The sequence below is a fragment of the Hemitrygon akajei genome, chromosome 25 (genome assembly GCF_048418815.1).
Source record: "Hemitrygon akajei chromosome 25, sHemAka1.3, whole genome shotgun sequence".
Lineage (NCBI taxonomy): Eukaryota > Metazoa > Chordata > Chondrichthyes > Myliobatiformes > Dasyatidae > Hemitrygon > Hemitrygon akajei.
The window spans coordinates 27,305,731-27,333,312 of record NC_133148.1 but is presented as its reverse complement, the minus strand read 5'-3'; the positions used below and the strand labels follow the sequence as shown (position 1 = coordinate 27,333,312).

General features: G+C 50.9%; 1 protein-coding gene across 1 annotated transcript in view; it reads right to left on the bottom strand.

Annotated features, from left to right (window-relative positions):
- Positions 1–211: 211 nt before the first annotated feature.
- The window catches only part of LOC140716469 (solute carrier family 12 member 6-like), a 34,567-nt gene continuing 7,196 nt past the window's right edge, over positions 212–27,582 (bottom strand). The window contains 23 exon segments of the mRNA XM_073029224.1: positions 212–469; positions 2,603–2,736; positions 2,862–3,046; positions 4,007–4,081; positions 4,083–4,115; positions 6,538–6,669; positions 7,877–8,046; positions 8,360–8,555; positions 11,178–11,346; positions 11,787–11,891; positions 12,375–12,494; positions 16,613–16,711; positions 16,979–17,097; positions 17,379–17,553; positions 18,511–18,568; positions 19,190–19,288; positions 19,935–20,099; positions 20,786–20,988; positions 21,446–21,687; positions 22,524–22,654; positions 23,791–23,845; positions 24,386–24,532; positions 25,074–25,205. Of these exon segments, the coding sequence (XP_072885325.1) occupies positions 378–469; positions 2,603–2,736; positions 2,862–3,046; positions 4,007–4,081; positions 4,083–4,115; positions 6,538–6,669; positions 7,877–8,046; positions 8,360–8,555; positions 11,178–11,346; positions 11,787–11,891; positions 12,375–12,494; positions 16,613–16,711; positions 16,979–17,097; positions 17,379–17,553; positions 18,511–18,568; positions 19,190–19,288; positions 19,935–20,099; positions 20,786–20,988; positions 21,446–21,687; positions 22,524–22,654; positions 23,791–23,845; positions 24,386–24,532; positions 25,074–25,205 (3,036 nt within the window). The 3' untranslated portion in view covers positions 212–377.

The window sequence follows — 27,582 nt, the reverse complement described above, 5'->3', positions numbered from 1 at the left end:
TCCTGACCCGACTCCCGAACTCCAAACCCTGAAAACCCAGGGCTGAACGAGGAATGGAGGAGGGTGGAGAGAGCCCAGTCCTGACCCGAACTCCCCTCCCCAAACTTCCTCAGTGACCCCACACCCCTCCAATATCCCCTCCCCCCACTTCCACTTTACCTACCCTCCCATTTTTTCCACCCCCTCCCTTACTCTCCCCTCCCCCCCACGACTCCCTCTCCTCCCTCCTCCCACATTCTCCTTCCTTCTCCCCAACTCTCTCTTCATCACCTCTCCTTTTCCCATCTCTTCCCCAGTAAGTGTCTCCCCGCCACAACCACAGCCCATTCCGTGGCCCGGTCCAGCCGGTGCTGGGATCTTGCTGTGCGCCGAGGGGGCTAGGAGTAGATGGTGATAACCTCGCAGCCCCCCCCTCGAACCAGCAGCACTCGCTCCAGTCCCTCGGTCAGCACCTCCAGGAACTCCATGTCTGGTGGGAAGGTCAAGGAGAGCCAATTCCTGCTCCGGGTACCCATCCCAACGGAAGTATAGAAAACACACACGACCCCATTCCCCTCACAGATCCAACCCTCCCCGCCATCGAGGCACTACCTCAGGAAGGCAGCATCCATCCAGGAGCCACCCTCTATTTGTTATCACCATCTGGAAGGACGTACAGGAGCCTGAAGGCACACACACAACAATTCAGGAACAGCTTCGTCCCTCTGCAATCCGATTTCTGAATGGTCCTTTTTCACACCATCTCATTATTTTGTAATTTATAGTGTAACCCCCCCCAGGAGAGGTTTCACTGCTGGCGTGATGGTCTTTCTGTAGAAGCAGTGTTTAGAGATGCTTTGATATGTCAGCTGTCCAGGGAGGGGAGCTGGTTTCACCAGTGTGAGCTGGGTCCTTCGTTTGGTGGGAGATAGAGTGGACGTGGAGACACTGCCTCTATCAGCTCAGGGGAGAGGGCACGGCCTCAGGATGGAGGGACGACCCTTTTCGAACTGAGCTGAGGGATTTCTTCAGAGGATAGTTAAACTTGACTGGAGAAAGCTATGGAGGCCGAGTGTTTAAGGCAGAGATTGATGGGTTCTTGATTGGGAAGTGGGGGAAAGTCAGGAGAATGGGGTTTGAGAAAGAAATCTGCAGTGATTGAACAGGGAAGCAGAGGGAGGGAAACGTCCTAACCCTGACCCTTTATCGTATCATCTTCTGTACAGACACAGACACGCAGTCCCTAATCAGACTACACATCTCCAAATGCTTGTAAACCCTGTCTCTAAGAATCTACATTTCGCTGATGCAAGACTCACTGTAATTCCCAGGATTATCCCTATGACCTTTCTTCAACAAAGGAATAACATTTGCCACCCTCCAATTTTCCAGTACTACTCCCAGGGCCTGTGAGGATGCAAAGATCACTGCCAAAGGTGATGGTCAGATAAAAGAAGAGGACAGCACAGAAACAGGCCATTCAGCCCACAGTGTTGTGCCAAACCAGCTGAGAAACACCCAAACACATCCATCCTACCTACACCATGTCGATTCACTCATCTTCCTTACATCCATGTGCCTATCCAAACGTCTCCTAAAAGTCTCTAATGTATTTCCCTCCACCACACTGAGAAAAAAAACTTAACCCTCACATTCCCATTTGACCTTACCCCTCTCACCTTCAATTCATGGTACTAGACATTTTACTCAGCTCACTCTATCTATGCTGCTCGTTGTCTCGTAAACCTCTATCAGATCTGCCCTTGGTCTCTGACGCTCCAAAAAACCACACACACAGACACACTACCCCATTCAGCCACGGAGAGGATACAGTTCCACACACACACAGTACCCCATTCAGCCACGGAGAGGATACAGTTCCACACACACACAGTACCCCATTCAGCCACGGAGAGGATACAGTTCCACACACACACACACACAGACACACTACTCCATTCAGCCACGGAGAGGATACAGTTCCACACACACACACACAGACACACTACCCCATTCAGCCACAGAGAGGATACAGTTCCACACACACACACACTACCCCATTCAGCCACGGAGAGGATACAGTTCCACACACACACACAAACAGACACACTACCCCATTCAGCCACGGAGAGGATACAGTTCCACACACACACACACACCCACAGACACACTACCCCATTCAGCCACGGAGAGGATACAGTTCCACACACACACACACACCCACAGACACACTACCCCATTCAGCCACAGAGAGGATACAGTTCCACACACGCACACACACCCACAGACCCACTACCCCATTCAGCCATGGAGAGGATACAGTTCCACACACGCACACACACCCACTACCCCATTCAGCCACAGAGAGGATACAGTTCCACACACGCACACACACACACACATACCCACAGACACACTACCCCATTCAGCCACAGAGAGGATACAGTTCCACACACACACACACACCCACAGACCCACTACCCCATTCAGCCACGGAGAGGATACAGTTCCACACACACACACACACACACACCCACAGACCCACTACCCCATTCAGCCACGGAGAGGATACAGTTCCACACACACACACACCCACTACCCCATTCAGCCACGGAGAGGATACAGTTCTCATCGCCGTCACTGTTCCTCGGAGGGCCTGGCATGTTGAGCAGAACCAGCCGTGCGTCGTGCGACTTGTTGACGATGACCTCGTTCAACCGGACCGCCGTGTGCATCCGCCGGACATTGGAGTGGTCACTGCGGACAATGGCATCCATTACACGACGAGATACCACAGCCCACTCTGGTTCTCCCCCTTTCCTACCACTTCCCACCCCCCCCCCCCCCACGCCCAGCTCTCCCTGCCCTCCCACCGGACTCACGGGCGTATGTCCATCAGGTCCCGGAAGCCGTCGGGGGTCTGGCATCGGCTCCGCTGCGGTTCCTGGTACCGGTCCCGGGTCCAGGTCATCTGGATCCGGTCGGGAATTCCGTCGGCCTCGTCCTCCTCGTCGGAGCCCAGGCTGGCCAGCCGCAGCATCGAGTTCCGATCCTTTACCAGCTGCGCCTGGAGGGGAGGCAGGGGTCAGAGAGCAGTGGACCTGGACCAGGAGGAGGGAGTGTGGGGATGGAGCGAGGGAAGGAGGCAGGGACTCGGTGTTGTGGGAGAAGAGGTCTGCATTGTCAGAGTGAGCGTGTGCATACACTCACTCTCTCACACACACACACACACATTAAATATGAACCAACAGGATGAAGCAAGCAGGAGCAGAGAGCATGGTTCTAACACTACCAGCAGCTGGACAGAGAGCTAAAACGAGTTACAACAAGCCGGCGGACAACTCCCAACCCACAACACACAACCCCCCCGACCAACTACTGGTCAACACAGCGAAAAGCGGAGAGCGAGGTAAAATGTGTACTGACTTGTGGGACAGGCAGACTGCTGAAGGAGCTGGTGATTCCCTGAGGAGAGAGACTTGTTTAACGATCGCTCAGTCCGGGCACAAACTTACCTAAACACCCGCACCTCCCACCCCACCCCCAGGGATCTGTTATTCTATATATAAACCCCCCCCCCCCCCCCACCAAACCCTGGATCAGACCCCAGCCTGTAACCCACTCCTGGAGGTATGTTATCCTACATATAACCTCCCCCCCCCCCCCCCCAACCCCTGGATCAGATCCCAGTCTGTAACCAACCATGGGGATCTGTAATTCTATATATAAACCCCCACCACCCCGAACCCCTGGATCAGATCCCAGTCTGTACCCAACTCCCAGGGATCTGTTATTCTATATAAAAATCCCCGAACCCCTGGATCAGATCCCAGTCTGTACCCAACTCCCAGGGATCTGTTATTCTATATAAAAATCCCCGAACCCCTGGATCAGATCCCAGCCTGTGACGCACTCCCGGGTATATTACTTTGGGTACGCACCCCACCCGAGCCCCCTACGTATACAAGCTGGTGTGGGACATAAGATGTGAAGGTACGCGTGGCTGGCCTGATCTGTGGGATGTTACCTCTCGGTCTCTCTCAGTTTTTGACAGCCTCATCTGGCGCAACATCTGGGATCGCTGCTCCATCATTAGCGTCCTCCTCGTAGGTGTAGGCCGAAATGTCGCTATCGTGCTGGGTTGGGAGGACAGAGGAGTCAGAGCTCAGACCAGTACAGGGCAGGAACTGACCCTATGGCCCACAGCGTCTGTACTGACCACAGTGTCAAATTAAATGAACCCCTTATGCCTCCACTCCCTGCACATCCACATGCCTCTCTAAGAGCCTTTTGTGATCGTTCTATCATATCTCCTCCACTACCACCCCTGGCAGTGCAACCCAAGCGCTCGCCCACCATCTCGGACTAAAAAACTTGCCCCACACATCTCCTTAGAACTTAACTCCTCACCGTAACTGCATGCCCTCTGAGATTAGACATTTCCACCCTGGAAAAAAAGTACCTCTATCTCTGCCTCTCATTATCCTATAAACCTCTATCAGGTCTTCCTTCAGCCTCCACCACTCCAAAGAAAACAACTCAAGTTTGTCCAACCTCTCCTTATTGCTTCTGCCCTCTAATCCAGGCAGCATCTTGGTGAATGTCCTCTGCACTCTCTCCAAAGCCCCCATGACTTTCCTATAATGGGCACTGAGCGCAATGCCCCAGCTACTAAAGGCAAGCAAATTATATGCTTCGTTAACACTGTCAACCTGAGAGGCCACTTTCAGGGAAATGTGGACTTGGACACCAAGATCCCTCTGTACAACAACACTGTTAGGGATCCTGTGTTCTGTGCCTTTACATTTGACCTCTCAAGATGCAACACCTCACAACTGCCTGGATTAAACAGCATCTGCCATTTCTCTGCCCTCTGATCTATATCCCGATGTTTTCTTTAGCAGTTCACACCACTGTCCACAACGCCACCAATCGTGTCACCTGCAAACTTAGTACCCCCCACTGTACATTTTCATCCAGGTCATTCATACTTCATTTAAATGCCACCAGTGACCTACGGCGACGTTTTACAGACAGCTTACAAAACTACTAGATACTCTAGTAGATATACTTCTGAACTGTGATTGCTGCAGTCTGCAATTTCCCTTTTAAGCAAGTTCTTTTGAACCAACTAAATGATCTGGCGCTTTTGCGATCTCCTGGGGGTTTCGGCAAACCAGGCTCTTGCACCGCTGGGGGTGGATGCAGGGTCGAGGCCGGATAGCGGAAGGCAAACCTGTCCACTCTTTTACTCAGCGCTGATGAGGGCGGCGAGCAAGACTAAAATTGTCCAGAACAAGAGCAGAAAATGAACAGATGGTCAGCACTGCCTGCCCGTCTGCTCGCTACTACAATTGTGCGGGAGGCGCAGGAGTCTGGGGCCCCACTCCGCCGGGTTTGGAGGCAGTTGTCCCCCTGCCGCTTGCAGCTTCATTCGCCTCGGCGCTGAACGGGCTCTGCAGCTGTGGTCTCACTTTCGGGGACTTTGCAGTCCATGTTCAATGTGTTTTTGTTTAGATTTTTTAAACTAGTTTTTCAATTTGGTCAAGACATCAGGGCTGAGGGCAAAGGACGAACTGGTGTTCAGCTCACGCCTCTGTGAGGTTTACTCGCCTCAGCCCTGAACTGGTTCCGGAGCTGTGGCCTGCAGCCACTGGGCTCCTGGACGGGCTTCACTCGCCTCAGCCCTGAACTGTCTCTGTGACCGTCACCTCACTTTTGGGGACTCAGCGGTTAATATTCTGTGTGTTATTTGTTTAGTTTTTTCATTGTTTGCACGATTTATTCTTTTTTCCCCAAATACTGGGAGTCTGACAGTCTTTTTTTATAGGTTCTATCACATTTTTTTGTTTTGTCGCTGTCTTCAAGAAGACAAATCTCAAGGTTGTATACAGTATACTTTGATAATAAATGTACTTTGAACTTTAAACTTGAACTTTTATCTCAAAGAGCTGAGATCCCTGTGGAACATCACTGGTCACACACCTCCAGCCAGAATAAGTCCCATTGACCACTATCCTCTGTCTTCAATGGACAAGCCAACTCGGAACCCAAACAGCCAACTGACCATGGATCCTGTGCATCCTAATCTTCTGGGTGAGCCTCCCAAGAGGGACCATGTTGTCCATGTAGACAACATCCAAAGCTGTATCTTCATCAATCACTTCCATCATCTCCTCGAAGAACTCAACCACAACCTGTCCCACCCAAAACCCTGGTTTGCCAACTGCTCATCAAACCAATCCCTAAGAAGCCTCTCTGGTAACTTCTCTACCACTGACAGAAATCCATGTCTGTGGTTTCCCAAATTATCCCTGTTTCCCATCTTGAATAAAGGAACAACATTAGCTACTCTTTATTCCCCTAGAGCCTCACCTCCACAAGCTAAGGAGGGCCTGAAGATCTCTGTCAAGGCCCCCACAATCTCTCTCCCCTCTGAGTATCCTGAGGTAGATCCCACCTGGTCACGAAGACTTAATGTCCTCTCAGAGTGTCGGCAGGACCCTCCCTGATCGCGCTGTCCTTGGAAAGGCCTCAGTCACTCCCTCTCCCACTCACCATCTCCACCACCTCGACCTGGGCCTCGATGCGCAGGTGGTACAGGAAGGTGGCCAAGTCCGCCTTCATCTGGATGCTGTTGTCCTCCATTTGGGCCACCGTGAAGATACGGATGCTGCACTTCCGCCACACCTGGGGGCGAGGGGGGAGACAGAGAGTCAGAGACCAATACGGGGGGAGGAGGGAGAGACAGGGAGCATGGAGGGTGAAAGACCAGAGGGTTGAGAGATGGGCAGTGGAACGCTGGGGTTGGGGAGGAGATAATGAGTGATAGACCAGAGGGTGGAGGTGGTGGGAACAGAAAGAGAGAGCATGGGGGGAGGGAGAGTGAGAGAGAGGGATGGAACCTGGGTTGGGAGGGGGGGAGAGGACAAGAGACCGTTGGGGGAGTGGGGAGAGGCCATCATGGGTAAAGCTCTCCCCATCCAGAAGTACATCTACATGGATCACTGTCACCAGAAAGTAGCATCCATCTTCAGGGACCCTCAGCACCCAGGACATGCTCTCTTCTCACTGCTGCCATCAGGAAGAAGGTACAGGAGCCTCAGGAGCTATGCCACCAGGTTCAGCAACAGTTACTGCCCCTCAACCATCAGGTTCATGAACCAGAGGGGATAACTTCACTCGGCCCTCCACTGAGCTGTTTCCACAGCCTATGGACTCACTTTCAAAGACTCTTCATCTCACGTTCCTGATATTTATGTTTATTATTAATTATTTCTGTTTGTATTTTCAGTTTGTTGTTCTTTACACACTGGTTGAACTATTTCGATGCAGTCTTTCACTGATTCTAGTGAATATTATAGATTTATCGAGGATGCCGTGAGAAAATGAATCTCAGGGTTGTATATGAGTGTCACAGAACACTACAGCACAGTACAGGCCCTTCAATTCTCCATGTTGTGCTGACCCATATAATCCTTTAACAAAGTACTAAACCCACACTACCCCATAACCCTCCATTTTCCTTTCATCCATGTGCCTGTCCAAGAGGCTCTTAAATACCCCTAATGTTTTAGCCTCCACCACCATCCCTTGCAAATCATTCCAGGCACTCACAACCCTCTGTGTAAAAAACTTACCCCTGATGTCTCCCCTAAACTTCCCTCCCTTAATTTTGTACAAATGCCCTCTGGTGTTTGCTATTGGTGCCCTGGGAAACAGGTACTGACTATCCACCCTATCTATGCCTCTCATAATCTTGTAGACCTCTATCACTTTGATAATAAATTTACTTTGAACTTTGAGTGACGGACAGGGATGTTGGGTGGAGCCCAGAGGTTGTGGTGGGGTTGGGAGAGACAGACTGACACGCCCTAAGCACCCCGAACTGCCTCACCTTGTGCTGGCGTAGCAGGAAGGGCAGTAACATGAGCAGCCCCCCATCGTGCACAATCCACCAGACGTCGACAGTGCCCTCGGTGAAAGGCTCCCCGTTCCCCGGGAAGAAGCTGATGTTCTTGGGCACGAGCAGGGCCAGCTGGGCGGCCGTGGTCACCCGCACCGTACCTGGGAGCAGAGACGTCGTCAGAGGGGTGGTGAGAGCACAGGCGGAGGGCGGGAGGGGTGACGAACGAGGGGGAGGAGGGAAAAGAGGGATGGGCGGGGATAGTGATGGATGAGGTAGGGAGAGGAGGGAGGGAGGGAGGCAATAGCAGGTGGGGAGGGGATGAGGAGGAGGGTGTGAAGGGAGAGGAGAGGGGGAGGAGGGAAGGGTGAGGATTAAGGAACTTGGAGATTAGGATGAGGTGGAGGGTGTGCAGGAAGATAGGGAAAAGGGAGATAAGGGTGTGGAGGGAGGGCAGGGCGGAGTGACACTCACCGATAAAGGTTTTCCAGGCGCGGGGGTCCTCGCTTTGCCTCCAACAGTTGGGCCAGCCCAGCACCACGGTGTTGTGCTTCATCCCACCCAGCCCACAGGACTGGATCAGGTGGGAGATGCCCTCACGCACCTTGGCTGCCACGACCACCTGACAGAAACCCTTCACCCGCTCCCTGCTCATCAGGGCCTTGATGGTCTGTGGGTGGGGAGAAAGAGACACACACACCATCAGGACAAGACACTATGTTCTGTGTTACGTGGTCCACATCCAAATTCAAAGCACCCGTCTGCATTAGGGGGATCGGCTGTGGAGAGGGTCAGCAGCTGTACATTCCTGAGCGCTAACATATCGGATGTCCTCTCCTAGGCCCAGCTCATCGAAGAAATCATAAGTAAAGAAAGCCAGTGTCTTTAATGTCTTAGAAGGTTAAGGAGGTTTGGCTTGTCACCAAACACCGAACACACCTCTACACGTGTACTAAATGCTGGTGGAACGCAGCATCTATAGGAAGAAGTACAGTCGACGTTTCGGGTCGAGACCCTTCGTCAGGACTAACAGAAAAAAGAGACAGTAAGAGTCATGACCCGAAACGTTGACAGTGCTTCTCCCTATAGACGCTGCCTGGCCTGCTGCGTTCCACCAGCATTTTGTGTGTGTTGTTGTTAACGTTGACAGCGCTTCTCCCTATAGATGCTGCCTGGCCTGCTGCGTTCCACCAGCAGTTTGTGTGTGTTGCTTGAACTTCCAGCATCTGCAGATTTCCTTGTGTCTACACATGTACTGTTGGAAATACCCTGTCTGGTTAGACCACGGTCTAGCAATTCGAAGGAGGGCTCTGCCCAATTCACTCCAGGTACAGTTGCAACTCCTCCTAGAGAACCACAACCTTGTTGTAGGGTCTGGAGGCTTGCGTGCCTCAGTGACCTGGACAGCTATGTCGGCTGGAGTCAGGGCTTTGTGCTTTGGCTCTTGGTAGGGTCACTCATGACAAACAGGTCAAAGGGTAGAGGCCAATGATCCACCAGTCCTCCAGGTTCGGGGGTTCATTTCAGGGCTAACGACCCTGACTGGAGAACAAAACTATTACAGAAACAGCAGTGAAGGAGTCTCCTACATCTGAGTGTGACGGAATTCCTGAGTCTCCACCCGGGATTTGCAGGACAGAGGGTAGTGAGTCTGCAGAATTCATTGCCACAGCTGCGGAGGCCAAGTCCGTGGGTATAATTAAAACAGTGGCTGTGACAGGTGTTCCTTCTCTCCGGCTGTTATAGTGCATGCATTTTGGTCTTGTCCTGGGCTTGATGGCTATTGGGCACTGGTTTTTAAAATTATCTGTGAGGTTTTGGGGTGACACTGAGACCTTGCCCGCTTATAGATGTATTTGGTGTGGCAGATGATGCTTTGGGTTTAAATGCAAACCAGTCGGATATCATTGCATTTACATCGCTTTTGGCCCGTAGGAGAATCTTGCTGGTCTGGAAATCTGCCACTTCCCCCATCTGCTGCTGCTTGGTTAGAGGACGTAATGTTTTTTCTGAAATTAGAAAAGATTAAATTCACTTTGAGGGGGTCTGTGAAAAAGTTCTATTCGAAATGGGGACCTTTCTTGTCATATTTTGGGAGCCTTAAGGAATTACCTACTAGTTGAGGGCATCTGATTGTACTTAGGAAGTTGCCCCCCTCTTTTAACACGCATCTGGTTTACCTCACGGGGTGGTTGATGAATTGTAATATGAGTGTATTCTGGATCATCTGACATGTTGTGGATGTGTGTGGGCCTTCGTCTTGAAGTAATGTGGGGGTATGGCTGTGAAATGTCCGTACTTGTATTTGTGAAGTGTTGTGTTGTAAATACATTCAGCAGGTCGGGCAGCATCCGTTGAAATGAGCAGTCAGCGTTTCAGGCCGAGACCCTTCGTCAGGACCTGCTGAGTTCATCCAGCTTGTTTGTACGTGTTGATTTGACCACAGCATCTGCAGTTTTGTAAATACATTAGCAGCCATGGTATGTTCGGGGAGGGCGGGTGAGGGGAAGTTTGTTTAGGGGTAACATATAAAAGCAAAATGGAGGAAAATTATGTATTCTGTATTGTGTTATTCCTTCAATAAAAATATATTTTTGAAAAAAAGATGTTGGTGGGGTCTTGATTAATCAGGGTGTCAGGAAGAAGGCAGGAGAATGAGGTTGTGAGGGATAGTAAATCAGCCATGATGGAGCAGAAATTGATGGGCTGAATGGCCTACTTCTGCTCCTATGTTTTCACAGTGAACAGCAGGACCCTGGAGATTGTTGTAGAACACGGTCCCCAGGGTGGTGAGGAGTGTGTTTGACACGCTGGTCAGGGCACTGAGTACGGGAGTAGGGAAGTCATGTTGCAGTTGTACAAGACGCTGGTGAGGCTGGATTAGGAATATTGAGGGTTGCCCTGGAACACAGAGGTGTGTAAAGTCACCACGACCAACGATAGAGTTCCTTCAGCATTTTGTGTACATCGTTCTGATTTCCAGCATCTGCAGATTTTCTCTTGTGGGCGGCTCTGAGTTTCGCAGGGCTGGGGAATGAAGATCTAGAGGGCACAGGGTAAAGGTGGGGTGGGGGGAGGTTTAATAGGGACTCAGGGCCATTACTTTCACCCAGAGGACGTTCTGTATGTGGAATTATGGAATGAGCTGCCAGAGGGAGTGGGTGAGACAGGTCCATGAATCGGAGGGGTGTTGGGGGCGGGATCCGGCTCCACGTGGACGAGTCGAGCTGACGGGTCTGCTTCAGAACCAGGTGATGTCGGGACACGTCGGCGAGGGAGGAGGGGTACTCGCCTGCTCTGCGGCAGCCGCCTCCCCGTAGCTCTGCAGGAAGTTGCCGGTGAGCATGGAGCCCACGATGGTGAGACCCTTGCCCGCCTTCAGCTGCGACGCGAAGGTGAGGAGGCGCGGGTACTTGACGTGCAGGTCCTCGTCCAGCTTCAGCAGAACCAGCAGCTGGGGTCTGGGGGGGAGTGGGGAATAGGGAGGGGAGGAAGGGGGCCAGGGAAGGGAGGGAGCGGACGGGGAAGGGAGGGGGTGAAGGATACGGACGGGTAAGGGAGAGGAGCAGAGGTGGTGGGAGGAAGGGGGAGAGGGGAGTAAGATGGAAAGGAGAAGGGTAGGGGAGGGTGTAAAAGGGAAGGGAGAGGAGAGTGGGAGGAGGGGAGAGAGAGGAGAGAGAGTGTGAGGATGGGGGAGGGGGAGGAAAATGGAGACGACAGCCCGATGAGGTGGGGGGGGGGGGCACAGAATGAGAGACAAAGTCACATTAGTAAGGTCAGTGCCGTGGGAATTTCATCCAAACCATCCCCTCCCTCTCTGCCCCACTTCTGCCCCCTCCTCCTCCCCTGTCTCCCCATCACCCTTCTCCCACCCCCACCCTCTCTCCCCTCCGCCCCTCACCTCCAATTCTTGGTGTGGGGCGGTCCCTCTTCCAGTCGGAGTAGTGCGTACCTGGCGGCGCTGAGGGAAAGACCCCGGATCCCGTCTCCCCATTCCTTCTCTGCCCTGCGGATGGTCGATCATCAGTTACAGTCAGGACAGGGCCCGCGCTGACCCCTGACCCCACAGCGTTCCGCGACCCTCCACCAACCCACTATGACCCCCGACCCGTGAGCCAGCTCATATCCGTGACCCTAAACACGCCATGCCGACCTATGACCCCACACCGGCGTGACCCCAGGCCCTGGGCCAATCAAATCAAGTTTAATTACTATTCAACCACACGTGAATACAACCGGGAAAAAAACAGCGTGCGTCTGGGACCGAGGTGAAAAACGTACACAGTGCATTCAAAGTAGCTAGCAAAAAAAAAACACCATGCAAATAAACACACACACACATCTAGAGTCCAAGACCCTGAGCCACATTGATGGTACAGTCTCCCAGCAGCAGACCCACACGGCTGAACCAACCTCGGCCTGCACCCCTCCCTCCCTTTCTACCTCCATCCACCCCCCCTCCCGCCCCATCTGTTGCCCCGTCACTCACCCCTGGAACTCAATGTACTTGTAGATCATGCCAGCGATGAGCATGGCCACTATGGCGTAGTACCAAGAGGAGATGAACATCAGGGCCAAGCACAGGCTCATCCCCAGAAATGAGAGGCTCCTGTGGAGAGAAAGAGAGGAGGGTCAGAGGGTTGCCCTGTCAACTCTGACCCCAAGGAGGGTGAAGGTTCACCCTGTTAACTCTATCCCCAATAGCGGTCCCCCCTATGCTAGTTCTGACCCTAAGGGAGAATCTCCTTCTCCTCTCTCACCAGCGATGGAAGCATACAGATATGGCACGGTAGCAGGCCATTCTGCCCCACTGAGCCAGCACCGACCAATTGCACCCATGTGACTAATTAACCTACTAACTTGTAAGTCTGAGCTGCGGGAGGAAACCCGGAACATCAGTCTTTTCTGGACTGCTCATGGAGTAAGAAGCTTGTTGGGTCTTCTCTATCCTTTTACAAACTACCTTCCACTGCTACTTTTGTTCAAACTTTTGTTCACTACTTTTAGTGAAGGATTTTCGATTTAATTACAATGGCTGGAGCCCGAACTGGAAAGCAATTAAGATGTGGCAAAATTGTTTCTGAAACTGAACAAACCGAATTTACAAGGGAGGTAGAAGAAACCCACACTCCGGAAAGAATGCTCTTATTGATACAAGATACTAATACCAAAATTGGAATGGTGGATTCTAAAATTGATAAACTGACGAATGCTAATGAAAGGCTTGAAAAAACTGTCTCTGCCGTCCAAGAATCTTTGAGGAATCTGGAATCTCAATATCAAACGCTTACAATGGATACTAATAAAATCAGAAGACGACAAGAGACAATACATCAAGTGATTAAGGAGCAGGAGCTAAAGTTTTCTACTATGGAAAAGAAAATTGCTGAGGTTTCGTCAGAACTATCAAGAATTAAGAAGAAAACCATCGATCTGGAAAGTGGAAGCCGAAGGATGAATTTACATACACTGGGTTTGCCTGAAAATACAGAAACCAGTGAGCCAAGTTTTTCACGAGCATGTTATACTCACTTTTTAGTGAGATACTTGAAACCTCTCCACTAATAGACAGGGTGCACCAAATTCCCCGCAATAAGCCATCGGTTGAGATGAAACCACGAGCAGTAATTCTGTGCTTACATTATTTTGCTACTAAAGAAGCAAATCTTCGAGATGGCAGGAAGGTGGGAAAGCTAACTTACGACGGTGTGGAGTTTCGTACAGTGGAAGATTTTGCCCCTGAAGTTTATGCAGAAAGAATTAAATATCGAGAAATGATGGCAGAACTCCATAGGAAAAATCTTCACCCAACTCTGCGCTACCCTGCCCGCTTGTTTATTTTTCTGCCTAACGCTCATCCTAAACGTTTTGATTCTCCTGAGGAAGCTAGGAAGTTTCTCAACGACTTTAGGTCAGTTGCGTAAGCAACTTCTCCAGTGCCGTTCTGCAAGCAACTTTAACATTTAATCCTTAGCTGACAATCGTGTGTAGTTGAATCGTTTAAAGACTAATCTATGTTCTATGGCTGTATAGTCATCACTTTGATTCTTGTATATTTTTTCCTTTTTTTAAGATTTGTATAAATTTAACATAAGTTGCAACATATTATATGCTTGAATCTATTCTTTTCTCTAAATATATGATCAATCTTTACTTAATGAATTTAAGATGGCCACTGTTAATTATGTGCTAGCATCTTTTAGACATAATATTGAATTCAACCTTTAGTCGAGAGTCGTTTACAGCTCAATCGTCGAAAGTTTAATTTACGTTCTTTGTTGGTCCAGACATCGCCTGGTGATTTTATTTTTTGTTCCTTCTGTTTTCTTTTAGGATCTGTGAGAGTTTAATACTAATCGTATCATATTACTTGATTAGATTTTTCTTTTTTGAATATATGATCAAGATTTATTAAATTAATTTAAGATGGCTGCTGTTAACTACGTTTTAACCTTCGTTAGACATAATATTATAATACTTGGAAATTTTTTCGATTTTTTTTTCCTACGTATCTGATGTTGTGTCTTGAGTCAGTGGTGTTAGTATATAACTTTTTAGAAAAAAGAGTCTGCCTATTAGAGACATGGGTTAAGGGGGTGTAGTTAGCTTGCTATCCCCCTATTGGATGGTTTTCTTTCTGGCTTTGGGGGAGGGGTGGGGCTATTAGTTTAGGTTTTTTTGATTGGGCAGACCTGAGAGGTTTTCTTGTCAATCATGTTGTTTCTTTTCTTTCTGATCGAATCCATTCTATTCTTCCCTGCGGGTTCTGCTTGTCTCAGTACATTAATTCTTTCTATAAATCCTTAAATTAAAATCTCAGTATGGATGTTAATAAAATTAATATAAATTCCTGGAACCTGAACGGCTTGAATCAACTTATTAAGCGTAGAAAGGTCTTTAAGAAATTGAGAACATTTCAAGCCGGTGTTATTTTTACGTGAGACCCACATCCGTAGGGAAAATGAAAATTGTTCTTTTAAATTTTGGAAGGTTTCTCATTATCACTCTTCGTCAATTTCAAAAAATACAGAAGTGTCTATTTTTATTAACTTTAAAGTCTCTTTTGTACGTTTTAATACTGTCACTGATTCAATTGGAAGATACTTAATTGTTACTGGTTTGTTATGTGGTCAAAAGGGGGTTTTGGTGTGTGTGTGTACGTACCTAATATAGACAGTTCTGAATGTTTTAATTAAGAATTTGGTTTCAATTTCATAGATCCTTTGATTTTAATAACTTTGTTCTTTCTAGTAAAATCCATCTTAATTATTTTTTAAATCTTCAATTTTTGATCAAACCTTTTCAATTTGGAAAACCAAAGGAATAGTAACTTTTATAGATTTGTTCTTGGGTAATTGACTAATGTCTTTCACTCAGTAAGCGGATAAATATGACCTATCTAATGTACACTTCTTTAGATATTTTCAAATTAGGAATTTTCTACGTAATTTACTGCCAAATTTTCCTTTGGCTTATTTACCCAATATTATTGATTTTTTTCAGGTCAAACCATTTCAAAAAGGACTGATAGCTATAATTTATAAACAGTTATTGAACTTGCGTATGTTACCTAATGATAAAATTAAAGCTGTGTGGGAACTGGAGTTTTGAAAGTCACTTTCAGATAATCAATGGGATAAAATTTTTCATTTGGTAAATACCTCTTCAATTTGTGCCCATCACTCCTCGATATAGTTCAAGGTAGTGCATCGGGCGGGTATGTCAAAGGACAAATTAGCCCGTATTTTTTCTAATATTAATCCCATTTGTGATAGATGTAATATTGAGCTGGCTACTTTAACACATATGTTCTGGTCTTATATCAAGTTAGGTAATTTTTGAAAAGAAGTCTTCGAAACTTTGTCAAAGGTTCTGAATTTGGATCTACAACCGAATTTACTTACAGCAATTTTTGGGATCATTCCTGCTTCCGCTCAACGGATGAAAGCTTTTACAACTTTATTGGCTCGGAGAGCCAGTTTGCTTAAATGGAAGGACCCTAATCCACCTGCTGCTATTCACTGGCTTACCTCCATTACGTACTTTTTAAATTTAGAGAAAATAAGAAGTCGGACATTTGATACATCCTCTAAATTTGAAGAAACTTGGCGACCTTTTATTCGATATCTTCATATGCTCTGACTTACGGCCCTTCCAGTCACCTTTTCGAAGCTTTGGATTTGATCATAAAGTTTTTCCTTGTTTTCTCTTGCTTTCACTCTCAGTTTGAGCTGCCCAGTTCTTTTTTTCTATTTTTTTGTGTTTTGGGGATTTTTTTCTGTTTATGTCAATTATAAAAGTTTCTTTATCTTTTTTTTCTAGTTATGGATAAGAGGAGAATCAATTACCTTTCTCTTTATTATATACTATTAGATTAATACTTTGTTTGACCTTGATAATGTTCATTTTTCCTTTTATTCGAACTGTTATTGATATAGATATTTGTGATAATTCTCATGTTTATATAATGTACTTTCTTATTAAACTAATAAACAGACTGATAAAGAGGAGAGAAAATCCCCGTGGCCACGGGGAGAACGCACAGACTCCTTAGAGAGAGCACTGGGGATTGGACCCGGGTCATAGCCATCGTAATAGTGTTACATTCACTCTGCACTAGTGTCGCCCCACTGCTCTGCCCTCCTCGCCCCATCAACCCCTCTCCTTCTGGCAACACTCTCCACTCACCTCCCCTCCCCACCCCCTCCCTCCATCCTCCCCTCTCACCAGTGGTAGTATCGGAAGCGAGGCCTCCAGTTGGGGGTGCGGAGGAGAGTTTGCAGGGCACAGGCCAGGTTCACAAACAGGTAGCACATCAGGAAGAACCTGCGTGGAGAGACATCACGGTGAGCACAGGCTGATCCCAGAAATGGGGGCAGGGGGTCAGACGGAAGAGGGAAAGGTCAAGGGAGGGGTTGGGCAGGGTTCAAGGGTAAAAGGTAAAGGGGTCTCAAGGTGATGGGAGGGGGTTGGAGGGAAGGGGAGGAAGAGGCAGGGTCAGTGGTCAGGGAGGATGGTCGATGGGGAACAGGGTGAGGGGTTTGAAGGAGTGGCAAGAGTCGGACAGAGGAGAGGTTGGGGGGGGTCACTCACATGGAGAGGATGGGGGCCACCATGTCCAGCGAGGCGATGAGGATTCCCAGCTCAGCAATGGCCGCCGTCAGCAACAAGGCCCAAGTGGGCTCTCCGTTCCCCTTCTCCCTGCCAAATATCTGTGGGGAGAGAGAACATTAGGAGGGGAGAGGGGAGCTAGGGGTAAGAAGCAGGGGAGGAGGGTTGAGGGAAGGGAGGAGAGAAAGGGAGGGTGAAGGCTGAGGGGAGAGAGGGGAGATGGAGAGAGTGAAGGATAAGGGGAGAAGGGAGGTGAGGGGTGAGAGGAGGAGGAAGTGAGGAGGGGTGAGGTAAGGGATGGCAGAAGGAGAGGGTGAGGGGTGAGAAGAAGGGGAGGAGGGTGAGGGGAGGGACGGGTGAGGGTGAAGGGTGGGTTACTGACCTGCAGGAAGGGGACGATGTTGTCCCTGGCGATGGCCTGCAGCAATCGAGGGGCTCCGGTCAGGCTCTGCAGCCCTGCCCCACATGTGGAGAAGAAAGAGCCAACAACTATCACCCAGTGGGTCGGCCAGGACAGGGTTCCCACCACCAGCGTCCCGTTCACCGCCCCTCCGAACCTGGGGGAGAGAGGGGTCTCCCATCACACACTGTCACTTCCCGGGAACCCTGACAGGAGGGGGAGGCCTTCCCCATCACACCTTGTTAACCACACCCACCATCACCCTTCATTATCCCCAAAGTGAGGGTGTGAAAGAGAGACTGTGATATATAAAAATAGGCATAGAGACAGAGAGATAGATAGAGAGAGAGAGAGAGAGAGAGGCAGAGACTGTGATATATAAAAATAGACATAGAGACAGAGAGATAGACAGAGATAGAGAGAGATAGAGATAGAAAGATAGAGATACAGAGAGAGAGAGAGGTAGACAGAGACAGAGATAGAGAGATACATAGAGATATATAGAGACAGTGACAGAGATTGTGTGTGAGTGTGTGTGTGTCTGTCTGTGTGTGTGTGAGTGTGTGTGTGTCTGTGTGTGTGTGTCTGTCTGTGTGTGTGTCTGTCTGTGTGTGTGTCTGTCTGTGTGTGTGTTTGTGTGTCTGTGTGTGTGTGTGTGTGTCTGTGTGTGTCTGTGTGTGTGTGTCTGTGTGTGTGTGTCTGTGTGTGTGTGTCTGTCTGTGTGTGTCTGTGTGTGTGTGAGTGTGAGTGTGTGTGTGTGTGTGTGTGTCTCTGTGTGTGTGTGTGTGTGTGAGTGTGTGTGTGTGTGTGTGTGTGTGTGTCTGTGTGTGTGTCTGTGTGTCTGTGTGTGTGTCTGTGTGTCTGTGTGTGTGTGTCTGTGTGTGTGTGTGTGTGTGTGTGTGTGTGACAGCAGGGGATAGGGAATCATCATTCCAGTAATCGACTCAATCACTGGCAACGCCTGCCTTCTCCTATCCAGAAATCTGGGCAAGGATAGAGGAAGGATGCGCCTCCACACTCAGCCCACAGACACCCTGTTACCCCGAACACCGCCGTCCCCTGCTCTCCCCGCCCTGGTGTGTGCAGCCGAGAGAGGGGGCGTCAGTGACCTTACTTGTCACGGAGAACGACTCCGTCCACACAGGCGCCAAACAGGATGATGGTGGTGATGTCTGTCCTGGGTCAAGGAAAGGTTGGAACCATACTCGGGGCGGGACCACGTACACACGAGGGATTGGGGGGCCTCAGACGCCAGACTGTTTACACACACAGGACAGCGCCCATGAGCACCAAACTTTGTACACGGGTGGCAAGGACTGCCTATAGCAGACCGAGTACACACAGGGTGAGACACACATTCTGGACTGCAAACACTCGGCAGGAACCGGGGACACACAGGGGGGCACAGACTACATACGTATACAGGGACACGGACTATGTACACAGGTAGAGCACACAGCTCCACAGAAACGTGCAGAGGACGCATCACTTGTAACTGGGAGCTCCCTCTTTCCCATCTGCCCCCTGGTGAGAGCCTTGGCTCTGTACCGTTCCTGTTCCTGAGGGAGGGAGGTAAGGAAGATAGGGAGGAGGGAGAGAGTGAGGATTAAGGAGGGAGGGAAGGGAAGTGTGAGAGTTGGGAGAGCGGGACAGGGAGGGTGATAGGCGGAAGGACATTGGGGTTCAGCGGACCCCCTATAACCAGAAGGATGCAGACAAGGGAGGGGGGGATGAGTAGGGAGAAGAGGGTTGATGGGGTGGGGGACCAAAACTGGTTCACATAGGAAGGATACAGACGAGGGAGGTGGTGAGAATGGCGAGGATGGTCCCCATGGGGATCGACTTCTGGGCATCTTTCAGGTCCCCAGAGCGGTTGGAACCAGCCATGATACCTGTGGGCAGATAGAGCAGTCAGTAACAGGACATCACACCCTTCCCCTACACCCAGACATGATACTGGTAGGGAGAGGGTAGAGTCAATTATACCCTCTCCTTACACCCCTCCACTGACAGGTCAGCTGGCCAACAAGAAATTACTTCCTTCCCTTGGATGGAACCAGCAGCATTTGTATCGTCTGGTTTGCCTTAATCTATTCCTAACACAGACACACACTCCGTTCCCACCACCCTCCTTCCCTGCCTCATCGCAATCTTTGAATTCCCCATTTTCTCACCTTACATGATCTTTGATTCCCTGTTAACTCTGCCTTCACAGATGCTGACTGACCTGCTGACTGTTTCCCACACCTCTTTCGTTGCAGATTCCCAGCAGCATCAGTGGTTAGTATCGCAATTCCAGAGTTGTTTAATCTTTCTCTGCTCCAATCTCATACATTTCCTATTTATACCTCTCCAAAACTAATCATTTCAAAGCTTCAGCACTGCCCCTCCAGTGGCCTCACAGCCACTAACATAGGGGTTCAATGGACAGGCAGATTTACCTCTGACTGAAACACCTCTCCCCTATCCCAGAGGGAGAGGGAGGGGGGGAGAGAGAGGGGGAGAGAAGGGGAGAGGGAGAGGGAGATAGTTAGTTACCGGTGACAGAGGGGAAGAAGATGCCGACCAGGATGGTGAAGGAGGTGGTGATGTCGGTGTAAATGTAGGGAAGATGGTTGCTGGAAGGGCCCTGGGCTTCGAATGAGGGCAGTAAGGCCTTCTCCACAATCCGCCCCTTCTCCTCGTACTTGCTCCACAGGTTCTCTAGGGTAAGAAACAGGGCGTCAGTGCTGGGGGAAGGGGAACCTGCACCCTCAGCTCCCTCCCCTCTTCCCTTCCCACCCATCCTCCACCTCCCTCTCTGACCCATCAACTCCATCCCTCCCTACCCATTCCCTTACCTCCATTCCACCTCTCCTTACCTACTCCCCCTCTTCCTAATCCCTCTATCCCTGTCTGGATCCACCTCCCTCCCTAACATCCCTCACAACTCCTTCCTTCTCCTCAGCCCATCACGTTCCCTACCTCTCTTCCTCCTTCACACTGCTCCCTCTCCCACACCTCACTCGCCCTTCACACCATACCACATGCACCCTCCCTCTGCCTCCACTCAATCAGCCCTCCGCAACATACCAGCTCCTCCTCTCCCCGGTCCCTCACCTGTCCTCCATCCCTTTTCACCACCCTTCTCCCCACCCTATCCTGCTCTCAGCTCACCTCCTCTCACCCTATCACCTCCCTCTCCATTTCCTTTTTGCCTCCCTCCCCCTCCCCTCCCTTAATGCCCCATCCCCCCATTCGCATCCTCAACCTCATCCCTCCACCGTCCATTACCCCCTTCCCTTCCCTTGTCCCTCTTACACCCCTCTCTCCTACCCAACCTTCCTCACCCCTCCACTGCCCCTTCACCCCATTCCTGCCTCCCCCCCCCCCCCCCGCGTTGCACCCACCAGCGATGATGCCGCTGGCCAGTCCGGGGATGGCCTGAATGGAAGTGACGTTGTTGTTCAGGAAGTAATGGTTGCAGGAGTGGTTGAAGTTGCAGAAGTAATTCCAGAGCTCGGAGCTCACCGTCTGGTTGTTCCTCTCCACCTCCTTGGCACAGCTGACGAAGGAGTGGGCCGAGAGCGTGCGGTTCCCCAGCATGCACACCCTGCGTAGGGGGGAGAGCGAGAGAACGAGAAAGAAATGGGGAGCAGGGAAAGAGAGAACATTGTAAACAGAATCGGTAGCGAGAAAGCCCTTGGGGGGGGGAGAGGGGCTTCGGGGCGTGAGTGGGGGGATCTGGGACGGACAGGGAATACAGGGGATTGGGGAGGGACAGTGGTTCCAGGAAGGAGAGACTGGTTCAGGGAGGGAGGGAAGGCTTTCCAGGACGGACAAGGAAGTTCAGAGAGGGAAGAAGTGTTTCCAGGTTTTTAGAAGGAGACTGAGTTTGGGAACGGACAGGGCATTTGGAGAAGGAGGGAGGGAATTCAAGTGGTTCGTCGAGGAGCAACGGAGGTTTGGCAAGGGGTGGGGCTCAAGAATGAAGATGATTCGGGGGAGGTGAAGGGCACGGATGGAGAAGGAGACCAAGACGAAGAGGGAACGGTTTCGTTAATACTTACGGGAAGTCAGGTGGGGAGAAGGCAGACTTAATGGCCCCCACATAGATGGAGAGGATGGAGATAACCACACAGCCCAGGAAGACTGAGGCAAACTTGTTCACATAGTTGACTCCCACAAAGACCACCAGGGCCATGAGGATCAGGAAGCAGGTTCCATACACTCGCATGTTGTTCAGCATGGTCGCTGTCTCCGCATTCACGTCATCCGTGTGGAAGATGGCCATCTTCGGGGACATGTACGTCTGTGGGGGCAGAGGGCCTGACTGAGGGAGCCACCAGAACCTCAAACAGACTACCCGGTGCACAGAGTGGCACTCCCTCCTCACCGTCCCATCACACACTCCCGGGGTCAGACACAGAGTGAATCTCGCTCCACACCGTCCCATCACACACTCCCGGGGTCAGACACAGAGTGAAGCTCCGTCCACACCGTACCATCACACACTCCCGGGGTCAGACACAGAGTGAAACTCCCTCCACCCTGTCCCATCACACACTCCCGGGGTCAGACACAGAGTGAATCTCCCTCCTCACCGTCCCATCACACACTCCCGGGGTCAGACACAGGGCGAAACTCCCTCCACACCGTCCCATCACACACTCCCGGGGTCAGACACAGAGCGAAACTCCCTCCACACGGTCCCATCACACACTCCCGGGGTCAGACACAGAGTGAAACTCCCTCCACACCATCCCATCACACACTCCCGGGGTCAGACACAGAGTGAAGCTCCGTCCACACCGTCCCATCACACACTCCCGGTGTCAGACACAGAGTGAAACTCCCTCCACACCGTCCCATCACACACTCCCGGGGTCAGACACAGAGTGAAACTCCCTCCACCCTGTCCCATCACACACTCCCAGGGCCAGACAGAGTGAAACTCCCTCCACACCGTCCCATCACACACTCCCGGGGTTAGACACAAAGTGAAGCTCCCTCCACACCGTCCCATCACACACTCCCGGGGTCAGACACAGAGTGAATCTCCCTCCACACCGTCCCATCACACACTCCCGGGGTCAGACACAGGGTGAAACTCCCTCCACACCACAGAACAGATATGTTGATACTCACCAAGAGGATCTCGATGGCTCCCAGAATGTACATGGCTCCTGCAAACGTGGTCCCCAGGTAGAAACAGAGGCCGACTGCTCCCCCGAACTCCGGGCCCAGTGACCGGGAGATCATAAAGTAAGATCCCCCCGCTGGCAGAAAGACCACATTGTGAGAGAGAGCGGGCGGGGACAAGGGCAAGCTACAGAGAAAGATGGGGTGAATGGGTGAGCCTGTGGGGGAGGGACAAGGCGATGAGAAAAGAGAGGAAAGTAGAAAGAAACCGTTTGCAGAGAAACCGAGTAGGGTAGAGAGAGGGGACAGACAGAGAAGAGCAGAGGAGAGAGAAGGGGGAGAGGGGGGAGGGAGAGGGGGAGAGGGAGAGAGAGAGAGAGAAAGAAGGAAGAGACAGAAGGGAGAGGGAGAGAGAAAAGGGAGAGTGGAGTGGGAGAGAGGGAGGAGGGAGGGTGAGAAGGGAGTGAGGGAAGGGAGGGAGGAGGAGGGACTGAAGGAGGGAACATAGAGAGAAGAAAGAGGAACAGAGAAGGACTAGCAAGGACAGACACAGGAAGTGAAATACAGAGAAATAAAGACTGCGAGACACTGAAAAGAAGTAGTTCAGGCAAAAACAACATTATTTCAGCACACTGAGCGTGGACAGGAAAAGTTCAGGACACAGTCGGGTACAGGAATACAAGAGTCTTCAGACAGTAGTGGAATCTGTCTAAAACATCCCAGGCACATCCCTCCCCAGCTTCAGTAGAATCTGCAGGAGGCAACGTCCCTCATCAAAGGCTCTACCATCCGTGCAAAGCCAACTCCTCACAGCTCCCATTGGGGAGAAAATACAGACAGCTGAAGTCTTACACCACCAGGTTCAGGAACAGATACTTCCCTTGAACCATTCAGTTCTCCAACCAAGCAGCACAATCCCAATCAGCAAACACAGCAGCCACCTTGCTCCTGGCACTGTGTGAATGTGTGTATAATTTGTGATGAATTGTGTTCCTGGTCAAAGTTGTGTCTCTCTGTCCACACTTGTCACAGCCGTGTCTCAGAGTCCACACTTGTAATGGTTGTGTCTGGCTGTCAGTGTTGAGGAGAGGCATGGGGCAGGGGGGAGATACAGGTGGCAGGGAGAGGGGGCGAGTGACAGAAAGAGGGGCAAAGGAGAGGAATGAGTGTGAGCTCACAGAGGAACAGTGAGAGACAAACAGACACAAGACCAAGACAGAATGAAAGGAGAAGGCAGGGAGAAGTTGAGTACATAACAAGCCCCCGCCCGTACCTGGGACAACACCATTGGTGGCAATAGCACTCATCGAAATCGCTGTCAACATGGTCTGTAACACAAAACAGCCATCAGTACACCAGAGAGACAGACAGGGAGGCTGGGGGGGGAGGGGGCAGAAGGAAAAGGGGTAGTAAAAGGGGCGGAGATGAGGGTGGATAGGTGACAAGGGGGAGAAAGAGAGTGGGAGTGCAAGAGGGAGGGGATGGAGAGAGGGATACGGTGATGGATGGGAGATGAAAAAGAGGGAAAGCACACGAGAGCGAAAGGAGAGAGAGAGAGAGCGAGAGGATGCAGGTGGGGGATGGTGTGGGGGGAGAGGGAGAGAGGAGAAAGAGGGGAAGGGGAGGAAGGGAGAGGGAGAGGGAAATAGGACAAGGGAGCCTAGAATAGGGAGAGCTGGAAGGTCAGAGAGGGTGAGAGGAAAAGGAAGAGCAAATGAGAGTTGGTGAGTGGTTCAAGGGGGCTGAAGGAGAGAGTTTAGATCCCTGAAGCCCAACCCTTCACAGCCCTGTCCCTGTCTGTGCCACAACACCCCCCCCCCCCACCATTGCCACCCTCCCTCCCACCCGCACGCTCCCCGGGCACTCACACAGGAGCAGCAGAGCAGGACGATGCAGAGGGCCTGCAGGACCCCAGCGGTACCCACCACCCAGGTGAGCCGGAGGAACAGGATGATCCCGAGGATATTCTGCAGGCAGGGCAGGAAGACTCCGACTAATGTCCCCATCTTCGGGCCCTAGGAGGGGGAGAGAGTGAGAAAGGGGGTAAATATATATCTGATATACCACCCCCTTATACCGGCAAACAATAGGTTGGGAGAGAGGGTGGTTAATATATGGGTGTGGAGGAGGAGGGTGGTGCAACGGAAAGGGACAAGGGGACTGACAGGGAGGGGGAAGTGTCTTGGAGGGAGGAGATAGGGAGAGTTGGGATTGCAGGGATCAGGAGGAGCATCCTAGAGACAGGGGGGAGGGTAGGGAGGATCCCAGAGAAAGTGAAGCGATGGGTGTTGGACTCAAGGGGAGTGCTGGGGAAGGGAAGGGACCCGGAGAAAATAAGTAAAAGGAAGATTCCACAGAGGATGGAAGAGGGTCTTGGAGGGATGGGGGACAAAAAGTCAAGGAGGTGATGAAGGGAGGGAAGGGCCCAAGAGGATTCTAGGGTGGGGTCCCTGAGGGGCCGGGGTACAGGTGCCAGATCGGATAGGGGAGGGTGTCAGAAGGGGACGGGGCAGGATGGAGGAGGTCCCAGAGGGGACGGGGGAAAGAGCCCCAGACCTTCACTGTACTGTTGCGTCCGTCGCCCACACTCTCGGCCTCCTCGTGCTCCCTGGCCCCCTGCGGCAGGTTGGTGTAGTTAGCCATTCGGTTCAGCAAGGACGACACCTTGGGTCGGGTGTCCAGCTCTTCCTGTGGGGGGGGGGGGGGAGATAGAGAGTGAGCCTGCACCGCACACCTGAACCCGTACCACCCTCTCTCCCCCCGTACTGACCCCACTCCCCTCCCATCCAGCTCCCACTGCCCTCAGTCTGTTTGACCTCATCGTGGCTGTACAGCGGACCCTGGACCACCCTCTCTCCCCCCGTACTGACCCCACTCCCCTCCTATCCAGCTCCCACTGCCCTCAGTCTGTTTGACCTCATCGTGGCTGTACAGCGGACCCTGGACCACCCTCTCTACCCCCGTACTGACCCCACTCCCCTCCTATCCAGCTCCCACTGCCCTCAGTCTGTTTGGCCTCATCGTGGCTGTACAGCGGACCCTGGACCACCCTCTCTCCCCCCGTACTGACCCCACTCCCCTCCTATCCAGCTCCCACTGCCCTCAGTCTGTTTGACCTCATCGTGGCTGTACAGCGGACCCTGGACCACCCTCTCTCCCCCCGTACTGACCCCACTCCCCTCCTATCCAGCTCCCACTGCCCACCACTGGCGCACACCACTCTCCGCCACTTCCAACGGGATCCTGCCTCCAAACACCTTCTCTCTCACTCCATTCGCCTTCTGTAGGATTCACTCTCTGCTTGACTGCCTTGACGATTCATCCTCCCCACTGATCTCCCTCCCGGCATTTATCCCTGCAAGTGCCCACACTTCCCCCAGGGCCCCGACCAGTCCTCCCAGGCGAGGCGCCACTCTACCTGCGAGCCTGTCAGGGCCGTCTACTGTATCAGCCTCCTCTGCACCGGCGAGACCAGACACAGACTGGGGGGGGGCGGGGGGAGAACCACTTCGTAGAGTAACTTTGCTCTGTGCACCGCAGAAGTGTACACGGGGAGGAAATCAGGAGGGCAAGAGGGCGGCATTTTATGTATACCGAGGGAGAAAAAAATAACTAGGGCCCCGCAAAGACCTAAGGGACAACTTTCACTCTGTCTGACGCAATAGCCAGGATTCCCCATGGCCACTGTTCCCTGTAACCTGTGGGTGCGGGGCCACACAGTGACTGAAATGCTTCCACACACATAGCCTTTGTCGCCGTGCAGCTGGAATTTTCTTCTACATAAAGTTAATATAATCTTGAAATTATGTAAGTATATGTTTTTGAAATCTATGCTAATTGTGAAATACCCTGTAATTATGTGTGAATGCATAAATTTTGTAAATTAATAAATGTACCACCTTTTCTTTGAAACATTTTTAAGCTTCAATATTTTTACATTTTCAGTGTTTCAAGTTACAACATTGCTATAAATTGTAACAATAAACACAGAATGGGAGCTGCTGCCACGTTAATAAACCACCAGCCCTCTGAACGCAATGTGGAAGATTTTCTTTGTTATCTTCTTTCTTCAATTAATAAATAAAATCAAAAGTATGTGATTTTTGAATTTTCTTTCTAAGTATTTACAGTATGCATATTACAAAAAAAAAACATTTAAAGTGCAGCGTAGTTTTCAGGCCGTTGCTCAGAGTAATGGTTGGTCTAATTAGAGGGATGTAGCTGGTGGTCACGTTCAATTTCACCTCACTCCCACACCAACATGTCTACTGTCATGATGAGGCCAAACTCGAGTTGGAGGAGCAACTCCTCATATTCTGGCTGGGTAGCCTCCAACAGATGGCATGAACATCGATTTTTCTAACTTGCGGTAATTTCTCCCTCCCCCTCTCTCTTTTAAAATTCCCCATTCTGGTATGGGAACTCTACCTCCCTCAATCGCAGGACTCTGCAGAGAGTGGTGCGGACAGCCCAGCGCATCTGTAGTTGTGAACTTCCCACTATTCAGGACATTTACAAGGAGAGGTGTGTAAAAAGGGCCCGTAGGATCAGTGGGGACCCAAGTCACCCCAATCACAAACTGTTCCAGCTGCTACCATCCGGGAAGTGGCATAAAAGCCAGGACAACAGGCTCCGGGACAGCTTCTTCCACTAGGCCATCAGACTGATGAACTCACGTTGATTTGAGTATACTCTATATTACATTCACTGTTCTATTTATTATAAATTACTATGGTTGCACATTGCACATTTAGACGGAGACATAACGTAAAGATTTTTACTCCTCATGTATGTGAAGGATGTAAGAAATAAAGTCAATTCAATTAATTCCCCTCTTACCCCTCTCTTCTCAGCTGCCCATCACCTCCCCCTATCCTTTCTCCTATGGTCCACTATACTCTCCAATCAGGTTCCTTCTTCTACAGCTCTTTTCCTCTTTCACCTATCACCTCCCAGATTCTTACTTCAGCCCTTCCACCCTCACCTGGCCTCACGTGTCACCAGCCAATTTGTTGTCCTTCTCTTCTCCACACCTTTTTATTCTGGCTTCTGCCCTCTACCTTTC